The sequence below is a fragment of the Corylus avellana genome, chromosome ca2, assembly GCF_901000735.1.
Source record: "Corylus avellana chromosome ca2, CavTom2PMs-1.0".
Classification (NCBI taxonomy): Eukaryota; Viridiplantae; Streptophyta; class Magnoliopsida; order Fagales; family Betulaceae; genus Corylus; species Corylus avellana.
This window is the reverse complement of record NC_081542.1, coordinates 42,573,352-42,584,045: the sequence shown is the minus strand read 5'-3', so window position 1 is coordinate 42,584,045 and position 10,694 is coordinate 42,573,352. Positions and strand designations below refer to the sequence as shown.

At 36.7% G+C, this 10,694-nt stretch overlaps 2 protein-coding genes across 2 annotated transcripts; both read left to right on the top strand.

Annotated features, from left to right (window-relative positions):
- The first annotated feature begins 1,819 nt into the window (after positions 1-1,819).
- Positions 1,820-4,439, top strand: LOC132171022 (L-type lectin-domain containing receptor kinase VII.1-like). Its single transcript, XM_059582216.1, has one exon. The coding sequence runs from the start codon at positions 2,058-2,060 to the stop codon at positions 4,128-4,130; it is 2,073 nt and encodes a 690-aa protein (XP_059438199.1). The 5' UTR covers positions 1,820-2,057; the 3' UTR covers positions 4,131-4,439.
- A 3,311-nt stretch (positions 4,440-7,750) lies between these two features.
- LOC132171385 (L-type lectin-domain containing receptor kinase VII.1-like) lies at positions 7,751-10,216 on the top strand. Its single transcript, XM_059582691.1, has one exon. The coding sequence runs from the start codon at positions 7,821-7,823 to the stop codon at positions 9,888-9,890; it is 2,070 nt and encodes a 689-aa protein (XP_059438674.1). The 5' UTR covers positions 7,751-7,820; the 3' UTR covers positions 9,891-10,216.
- The last annotated feature ends 478 nt before the right edge of the window (positions 10,217-10,694 follow it).

Below are 10,694 nucleotides of genomic sequence, written 5' to 3'. Positions count from 1 at the left end.
ACATTATATTTAATACTCATCCAATAATGTTGAAATTTTTTTATTATATATTTAATAAGATTAAATCTAGAAGTTATTTAGGAGTATAATATTAAACAATTATAAAATAAATATTTAATATTTAATATTCCCGACAAAAAAGCTGTCCTCATAAGAGGTTGGGGTAAACTAAGCACTAAATTATTAACAAAAAAAATAAAAATACATGACGTATGTGTTTGAAAAGTAAATAATATCTAAATGGTGGAGATATTTTTATTCATCCATTAAGATTGCCCCTTAAATATCTGTTGATAATAAGTTAATAACTCATTCTAACTTATCTGTACAGTCAGTCGTTCAATGAATGAGTTATGATGCAGTAACAACTCGAACTTAATTTTGATTCAATTTTTCTTTCTCTCTCTAATTTAAGGTTTTCTCTTTCCTCTACAAGTAACTTTATTCTTAAAACTTAAGAAAAAGATTAAGTTAAAGTTGAATTTAAATTATGCCTTTATTATTTTTTTCAATGAATATGCTAATAAAAGTCGAAGGGAGATTGGGTGGATGTAAAGTTTGTCTAATAATACAAAGAAAAATTGGTCTAAGAAGAAACAACAAAACATGTTGCTACAAACAACCAAAGCTCATTCTAGAGCTGTCGACACATGCCAAGCCATCACGAAACCACGTACTTCTGTAGTCATCTTCGACTCTTCTTCTCAAATGTAAATTAGAGGTGTCGAACCAGTTCAGTTTTTTAATTTTTGGCCAAAATTTGGGATTGGAATCAAGGTACCCCTGTTCTTGGTTTTGGGCAACCGGAACCGGGAACCAGGTCCCAATAAACGGGGGTTCCGGTTACTGGTGAGAACGGTAACCATTTTTTTAAGAATTTTTTTTTTTTTTTTTGGCTTATTTTAGGTATTAGGCCTAAAATAAGCCCATTTTTTTTCATACAGTTGGCCCATTTTTTAAAAAATCTATTAGTCTTTTTATCCAAATTAATTGGGCTTTGTTGTGATTGTAATAATTAAAAAAAAAAAACCTAAAAAATCCCAAAAATCCTAAAAAAAATTAATATTTTTGCCTATATGGGCCTTAGAAATAAAAATTCAATTTTTTTAAAATGCCCTAAAAGTTATTTTCAATTAGTTACATAAAGAAAACATTAAAACAATAAAAACAAGTATTTAAACAAACCAACCTTCACAAGAAATACCCACTTACTACAACAATTCAAAACTCAAAAAGAAAAAATAAAACAATCATTTAAATAATTTACCTACCAAAAGAAATACCCTTACAATAAAAATATTTCATAAATATAAATATATAAATAGTTCCTAAATATTTTTAATATATATATATATATAAGAGGTACTCCTGTTCACGGTAACCTGATAATAATTAGGTACCAAAAATCAGGTACCGAAACTGGGTCCCCAGTTTTCCGACTTTTCGGTTTCGATTTTTGATAATTTTTGACACTGTTAGTGTAAACTCCAAGAAACCTATCCCAGCTTCTCTGATGCCTATCTCGACTAGCGTGCAGCTATGCCAACCACTTGACTTTCCCCTTTTAACCAAAAAAAAAACACATGTTTTAACTTGAGATGTTTATTTGTAGTTACCACCTTCTACAACGTTCCAGCTCTAGATCGATGTTTTTCAGAAATTGGGTCACGTTTGGGAAAGTAACCAACAGGTGCCATTTTTGCCACTTGATAGATTATCTTCTATGAAAATCTTGGTTGATTCACACCTACCGGCTACCAGGCTACCTGCCTTATGAGTCTCTGACCAACAAACAAAAAAAAAAATCCAACGAATTTCTGAAAGTTGACCAAACTCGATCTCATTCTCTTCTCAATGCCATTTTTTTTCTCCATTCACTGCAGTTGATAACTCTGCTATGAAAATGTTGATAGATAGCGACCCGGCAACCTGTCTTGTGACAAAAGAAATCAAATGCAATGAATATCTACAAGGTGACCAAGAAACTTCAATAAGTCCTCATCCAATCCAACACCATCTGCTCATCTCTCTTTCCATTTTACTAGCTATCATCCCCCATGGACGAGCATAAACACCAACAGCCTCACCTACTATGCTTTCTGCTGCCCGTATTCCTCTTCTTCCAATCCATATCGGCTGTTGATTTCGTCTTCAATGGCTTCAACTCCTCCGATATGTTACTCTATGGCCTGGCCGACGTTGAATCTCGTATTCTAACGCTCACTAACAGAACATATTACTCAATCGGCCGGGCAATTTACCCAGAAAAGATCCCCGCTAAAAACCCAAACTCTTCTTATGTGTATCCTTTCTCAACTTCTTTCATCTTCTCTTTGGTTACTTACAAGAATAATCCTCCTGCTAGGCATGGCATAGCTTTCATGTTTGTGCCCGTTAAGGGCATCGAAGGCGCGAACCCAGCAAATTATCTAGGCCTTCTCAACTACACCAACAATGGGAATCCCAATAACCATGTCTTCGGTGTCGAGTTTGATGTGTTTAAGAACGAAGAATTCGATGACATAAGCGCCAACCATGTTGGAATCGACATAAACTCCCTCAAATCAAATGCATCACACGATGCCGGGTACTGGCCCGACGACAGCAGCGATGCTGATGATGACAAGTCATTCAAGGAACTGAAGCTCAACAGTGGTGAAAATTACCAAGTTTGGATTGATTATTCAGATTCTTTGATTAATGTTACTGTGGCTCTGGCAGGCATGAAAAGACCTCGGAAGCCTTTGTTGAATGCTTCTCTTGATCTTTCTGAGGTTTTTGAGGATGAAATGTATGTTGGCTTTACTAGTGCTACCGGACAGTTAGTTGAAAGCCTCAAGATTTTGGCTTGGAGCTTTAGTAATTCCAACTTTTCGTTAAGCGAAAATTTGGTCACCACAGGTTTGCCGTCGTTTATTCTTCCAAAGGGTTCAATATTTCGATCCAAAGGGTTTATTGCTGGAATCACAGTGGGAGGTTTCTTTGGTGTCGGTCTTTGTGCTCTGTTTGCTCTGTTTTCGATCAAGAGGAAGCGAAGGGGAGTTAGGGAGAGAGAGGAAATGGAAGAATGGGAATTGGAGTATTGGCCACACAGAATGACTTATATAGAAATTGAGGCGGCCACAAGAGATTTCTCGGAAGAAAATGTGATCGGAACCGGAGGGAATGGGAAGGTCTATAAGGGTGTTTTAGCAGGAGGGGCAGAGATTGCAGTGAAATGCATTTCGCATGAAAATGACGGGGTGAGAGAGTTTTTGGCTGAAATTTCAAGCCTTGGAAGATTGAAGCATAGAAGTTTGGTGGGGTTGCGAGGGTGGTGCAAGAGAGACAAGGGCAACTTCTTTTTGGTTTATGAGTATATGGAAAATGGGAGTTTGGACAAATGGGTGTTTGAATGTGATGACAGGAAGATGTTGAGCTGTGAAGACAGGATAAGGATTTTGAAAGATGTAGCTTTTGCAGTCTTGTACTTACATGAGGGGTGGGAAGCCAAAGTCCTTCATAGGGACATTAAGGCCAGCAATGTGTTACTTGACAAGGATATGAATGGAAGACTTGGGGATTTTGGATTAGCCCGAATGCACGACCATGGACAAGTGCCTAACACGACAAGGGTGGTCGGGACCGTTGGATATTTGGCACCAGAAGTGATTAGAAGTGGACGGGCATCGGCTCAAACCGATGTGTTTGGATTTGGTGTCTTGATTTTAGAAGTCATGTGTGGGAGGAGGCCTATAGAGGTAGGGAAGCCAGCTTTGGTAGATCGGGCATGGCTATTGATGGTACAAGGGCAATTATTGAATGCTCTTGATGAGAGATTGAAGGCTAGAGGCGAGTTTGATGAGGAAGAAGTGGGCAGGGTGCTTCACTTGGGCTTGTTGTGTGCTTACCCTGACCCAAGTTCCCGGCCAACAACGAGACAAGTAGTGAAAGTGTTGGAGGGGAACCAAGTGGTTGAAAGTGAGGATATGGATATATACTTGCTCCGAAAAATGAAACCCATGGGTAGGTGGTCTGAGATTCCACGAGATTTTGGGTCTTCATCACACCCAACATTTGAAGATATTCGGCAGTCCCACTCTTCATTCATGTCTTTCTCTTGGTCCAATACTACGGTGGAGGGGAGGTGAAGCTGGATCATGAATGGAAAACTGAGGGTCATTTTTTCTATCAGCTCAGAAGCAAAGGAGATTTGCTCAAAAATACTTGAGGGTTGTCTTCCAAACGTTGGCAAATAGTCTAAAACCTTTTGGATTTACTGTACTTAGGAAAAGAAAAATATTCATTTGGTAAATATTGAGAGAATAGTTTTGGTTAGCTTACCTAAATAGTCAAAACCTTTCGATTCATTTATATAGAGGAGTTTGTTTTATACTTTGTAATGTTAATTGTACAGTTTGAATTTACTTATAAGAATATATATACTATTATGAGTGTTGTATCCCATAATTGATAACATACAAAAAAGTAGTAAATATATTTAAGGTGGACCAAGAAAATTGTTGCCAAATTATCACAGTAAATTCGCAATTTTTTTGATATTGAATCCACAACTTGACACTCTGTGATAAAATTCTTTAACCATTTCGCCTATGAAGTCGCTTCAAAGTATGCTATGAACTCTATATGAGGAAGCTAATACACATTAACACAGTTTAGCAGTAGATATTCTAGCACCATTGCAATTTCGCTGCAAAAGTTTCCTTTTTCATTGTGATGATTTAAGGATGAAGACCGAAATTTGTTTTTTTATTTCATTGACAAACAATGGAAAATTATAAATTATTGTCATTGATTTCTTCATAAATGGCTTAACTTTGAGCCTCCTTGCTCAAAAGGATAAAACTACCAATTACAAGTAAAATAAGAAGAATATGTTCCGGACCTGACGGATTTGATGAACAGAGTAACGCTAAATACTTAACTTTCGTTTGACTCCCATACAATTGGCTTGATGTAATAGTGTCCCCATCAAATGAACAACATGTTCTTCAGGGCTACAAATGCGTCTATTTTGAGCAAATAAGAAATTTTTTGGTACATGCTTGATATAGTTACCTTGGTGCTGGTTTGGTCCTCTATGTATATCTTGCATATGTTCTAATTAGTCTAGAATGAAATTAGCATATAAAACCCTTTCTTCCCCATTATAACATGTAAACTGCAGTATGTTGCCTTCTGCTTTGACAATTGAGCTTCTCTGTTTTTTTTTTTTTTTTAGTTGGGTTCTTAAGATACTGTACATTTGCTATTTTAAAGGGAGGAAAGATAAAAGAGTTACTGAACATCGTCATTGTTCCAAATTGATAAGAAGATGGTATCTGGGTACATTGTTTCTAGCACAAGTTACAAGAAGGCTGAGAAAACAGAGGAAATGAGTGGATGTGAATTTTTCAATCCTTGATGCTGTGGATGATATTTGAATATGGACAATTAACCATAACAAAAAGAATACATAGAGTGAGGAAAGTGGCTTCATTTTGGCTGTTTCTTCTGTGTGTTTGTATATACATGTAATATTTGTATTGGTCCATGCATACATGAATCGATGGTTTTGCGATTATTTTCTATTCTACTTAACTGAATTCAAAATTGCGAATATTGAGAAGAAAAAAAAGTTGAAATTATGTTTGGGTTGTTTGAAAAATATAAAATTTTGAATAAAGTTGAAAATTTTGAGTTGCATGCTAGTAGTGTCAAATCAACTATAAAAAAGAGAGAAAAAAAGTTGAGAAGAATTAGGAATAATTGTCTTTCCATACAAACCCTTAACTTTTATCTAGACACCCTCCCCATATTTGATAATATATATTTTTGTACGTTATTACTTTTGAAAATCGGCTAAGAGAGAGCGCTTAAGAGCACTCACAATGGAGGAGCCAAATTGTACTTTTATCTAAAATCGCTAATCATATTTGTAAAAAACATCCCACCACATTGGATTAGTCAAAAAAAAAAAAAAAAAAAAGCAAAATGGACATTTTATTGAATTAGCCAAAAAAAAAAAAATGCTACATACTATTTATCTTCTACATCTCTCTTTTCACAAAATTTTTACCTACTATTTCTCTCTCCACATCTCTTTTTCCAAAATGTTGAAAAATTGGATCTTTAGGAAAACTATAATCCTTATAAAAAAATAAAATTTAAATAATATAGATAAAAAAAAATAGATAATCCGATGTATGGTTTCTTTTAAAACTCATTAGCTAAACTAGATAAACTGGGTTTTGATTAGCCATTTTGTATAAAAATATACATTTTTTTTTTTTGAGTGAGTATATATATATATATATTGGATCATATTTAAGTCATGTGTGATACTTAAAATCATAGTATATAATCATGCTTCACAACCGAGGTCAACAATGGCTTACTTTAGCGAAACTATACAAGATAGTAGTCATTTCTCTTTTGGTTGTTCGACTCATCTATCACTAAGGACATAACCATAATTTTTATCGATGGGAGACAAAGCACGAATAAAGAGTCAAGTCTAATTTTGATAGAAAGAAAGCTTAATTTTTAAACCCAAATATGTGTGTGGTTTATATATATACCTTTTACCCACCACCCTATGTCAATATAGCCCCACAAATTGATTCTCACACCATCCGACACTCTCAAACTACCAATTACTAACCAACCCCCCAACCCTTGTCGTTAGGGAATCTTATTAAATTGGATGAAATATTCTTCTTTTAGACATTATATCTCATTAAATGAAGAAAGAAAAACCTCAAATAAAAAATATCAATATTAAAAACTAAAAAACAAATAAAAAAAAACTTAAACTAAAAAAATTAAATAAATGCAAAATCAATCCATGTGGTTGGCCTAAATTACAAATCTCTCCATGTCGTATAAAAAAATTAATAGTAATTCAAAGATTATCGGGTAGACCAAAATAACAATTTAGTTCGTGCGGTCAAATTCCGTCAAACACTTGATAAATTCCATTAGTGTGCCATTTCAGCACCAATAAAATGATGACACGTATTATCCTTAATAAAAAAATATATATTAAAAATATAAATATATAAAACTTAAAAACTATTTTTTAAAAAAAAAAAAAAAAAGGAGGGGTGGTGGCCAATAAAAAAAAATCAGAACTCAAAATTTAAAAACCAAATAAAAAATTAAAAGAAAAAATATAAATATATAATTAAAAAAAAAAACACTTATAAATTAATTTTATTTAAAAAAAATGGAAGGGTGGATGCCAGTTCGGAGGGGGTGGCCACCAAGTCATCCCCAAAGGTGGCTAGAGTCCAAATCTAGATGAGAGTGACACGCGGCCAACTCCATGGCCTAGAGAATTTTCTAAAAAAATAATTATTTCTAGATGTGCAAGGCTTCAAGTCTTTCACGTGGTTCCACCAGTTGCATTCATTCACCTTCATAATCCAAACACATCCCAATCGTGATGGCTTTTTGAGATTACTTGTGGCCACCCATTTCCTTGCCTTCTCTTTCAGATTATGCTGTGACACTTCTTCTGAGACAGACCACTCCTCTTCGGACATAAATTATTCTGTCATATCTTGGAGACAAATTAAACCATGCAATTCTGTAGCCCTTCTTTGACTCTTCTAAACTCGATCTCATTCTCTTCTCAATCCCATTTTTTTGTCCATTCACTGTAGTTGATAGCTCTGCTATGAAAATGTTGATAGATAACGACCCGGCAACCAGTCTCGTGACAAAAGAAATCAAATGCAATGAATATCTACAAGGTGACCAAGAAAGTTCAATAACTCCTCATCCAATCCAACACCATCTGCTCATCTCTCTTTCCATTTTTCTAGCTATCATCCCCCATGGAGGAGCGTAAACACCAACAGCCTCTCCTACTATGCTTTCTGCTGCCCGTTTTCCTCTTCTTCCAATCCATATCGGCTGTTGATTTCGTCTTCAATGGCTTCAACTCCTCCGATATGTTACTCTATGGCCTGGCCGACGTTAAATCTCGTATTCTAACGCTCACTAACAGAACATATTACTCGATCGGCCGGGCAATTTACCCAGAAAAGATCCCCGCTAAAAACCCAAACTCTTCTTATGTGTATCCTTTCTCAACTTCTTTCATCTTCTCGATGCTTTCTTACAAGAATAATCCTCCTGCTAGGCATGGCATAGCTTTCATGTTTGTGCCCGTTAAGGGCATCGAAGGCGCGGACCCAGCTAATTATCTAGGCCTTTTCAACTTCACCAACAATGGGAATCCCAATAACCATGTCTTCGGTGTCGAGTTTGATGTATTTAAGAACGAAGAATTCGATGACATAAGCGCCAACCATGTTGGAATCGACATGAACTCCCTCATATCAAATGCATCACACGATGCCGGGTACTGGCCCGACAACCAAAGAAGCGACAACAGCAGCAACGCTGATGATGAGAAGTCATTCAAGGAATTGAAGCTCAACAGTGGTGAAAATTACCAAGTTTGGATTGATTATTCAGATTCTTTGATTAATGTTACTGTGGCTCTGGCAGGCATGAAAAGACCTCGGAAGCCTTTGTTGAATGCTTCTATTGACCTTTCTGAGGTTTTTGAGGATGAAATGTATGTTGGCTTTACTAGTGCTACCGGACAGTTAGTTGAAAGCCTCAAGATTTTGGCTTGGAGCTTTAGTAATTCCAACTTTTCGTTAAGCGAAAATTTGGTCACCACAGGTTTGCCGTCGTTTATTCTTCCAAAGGGTTCAATATTTCGATCCAAAGGGTTTATTGCTGGAATCACAGTGGGAGGTTTCTTTGGTGTCGGTCTTTGTGCTCTGTTTGCTCTGTTTTCGATCAAGAGGAAGCGAAGGGGAGTTAGGGAGAGAGAGGAAATGGAAGAATGGGAATTGGAGTATTGGCCACACAGAATGACTTATATAGAAATTGAGGCGGCCACAAGAGATTTCTCGGAAGAAAATGTGATCGGAACCGGAGGGAATGGGAAGGTCTATAAGGGTGTTTTAGCAGGAGGGGCAGAGATTGCAGTGAAATGCATTTCGCATGAAAATGACGGGGTGAGAGAGTTTTTGGCTGAAATTTCAAGCCTTGGAAGATTGAAGCATAGAAGTTTGGTGGGGTTGCGAGGGTGGTGCAAGAGAGACAAGGGCAACTTCTTTTTGGTTTATGAGTATATGGAAAATGGGAGTTTGGACAAATGGGTGTTTGAATGTGATGACAGGAAGATGTTGAGCTGTGAAGACAGGATAAGGATTTTGAAAGATGTAGCTTTTGCAGTCTTGTACTTACATGAGGGGTGGGAAGCCAAAGTCCTTCATAGGGACATTAAGGCCAGTAATGTGTTACTTGACAAGGATATGAATGGAAGGGTAGGGGATTTCGGATTAGCCCGAATGCAAGACCATGGACAAGTGTCTAACACAACAAAAGTGGTGGGGACCGTTGGATATTTGGCGCCCGAAGTGATTAGAAGCGGACGGGCATCGGCTCAAACCGATGTGTTTGGATTTGGTGTGTTGATTTTAGAAGTCATGTGTGGGAGGAGGCCTATAGAGGTAGGGAAGCCAGCTTTGGTAGATTGGGCATGGCAATTGATGGTACAAGGGCAATTATTGAATGCTTTTGATGAGAGATTGAAGGCTAGAGGCGAGTTTGATGAGGAAGAAGTGGGCAGGGTGCTTCACTTGGGCTTATTGTGTGCTTACCCTGACCCAAGTTCCCGGCCAACAATGAGACAAGTTGTGAAAGTGTTGGAAGGGAACAGTGAGGTTGAAAGTGAGGATATGGATGTATACTTGCTCCGAAAAATGAAACCCATGGGTAGGTGGTCTGAGATTCCACGAGATTTTGGGCCATCATCACAACCAACATTTGAAGATGTTAGTAATTGGACCTCAATATACCCACGGTGGAATTGGTCCATATAAAACCAAGAATTGTATCTCTTGGAATTAGTAACTTCCATAACTAAGAGTTGTGTCTTTTGGTTGTTTATAAATTACCCATGGGATGGAAGTTAAAACTATAGATTTATTCATTCATTTCAAAATCAGAAATTCTGAATCTCTCTCAATTCTCTCTCTTCTATCTTCTCCATCAAAGAGCATTTAGGTTGTGGGCATATGTGTTTTGTTCTTGTAATAAAACACCACCGTTGAGCTCTTTCAAATTTGTACGTGAGAGGCATCACTATACATTGAAGAACACTTACCAAATATCCTTATTTGTAAGTTCTAGAAGGAAGGTACACACATAGAGCTCTATATTTTTTATGTTTATGTTTTACTCAACATTGGTATCAAAGCCAGGTTGAGTGTTTCTCATTGTATGTATGCATGTGTAAATGTTTTTCTATACATGAGAAATTGCAATGAAATCAAGTTTCTTATTCATATACCATTTTCGTAAATATATGGCCTTTAATGGCAAATTTCGAAAATGAATGAATTAGACCACCAAATTTATACATGTTGTAGAGAACGAGGGGACACTCCTCAACATCAACGCGATCTTGATACCTATGAGAGTTGGCTTAAGAAAGATTGCTCTGCGTGCTTCACATTGTTAAGCAGCATGAGCAATGATCTTATAAGCGAATTTGAAGAGTGTCAGACTGCCCATGACATGTGGGAAGCCCTCAAGTTAAGATATGTAGGCACTTCGGCTACTAGGCTGCGCGGATTAACAATGAAGTTTGACTCATACTCAATGCGTTATAACCATACAATGAA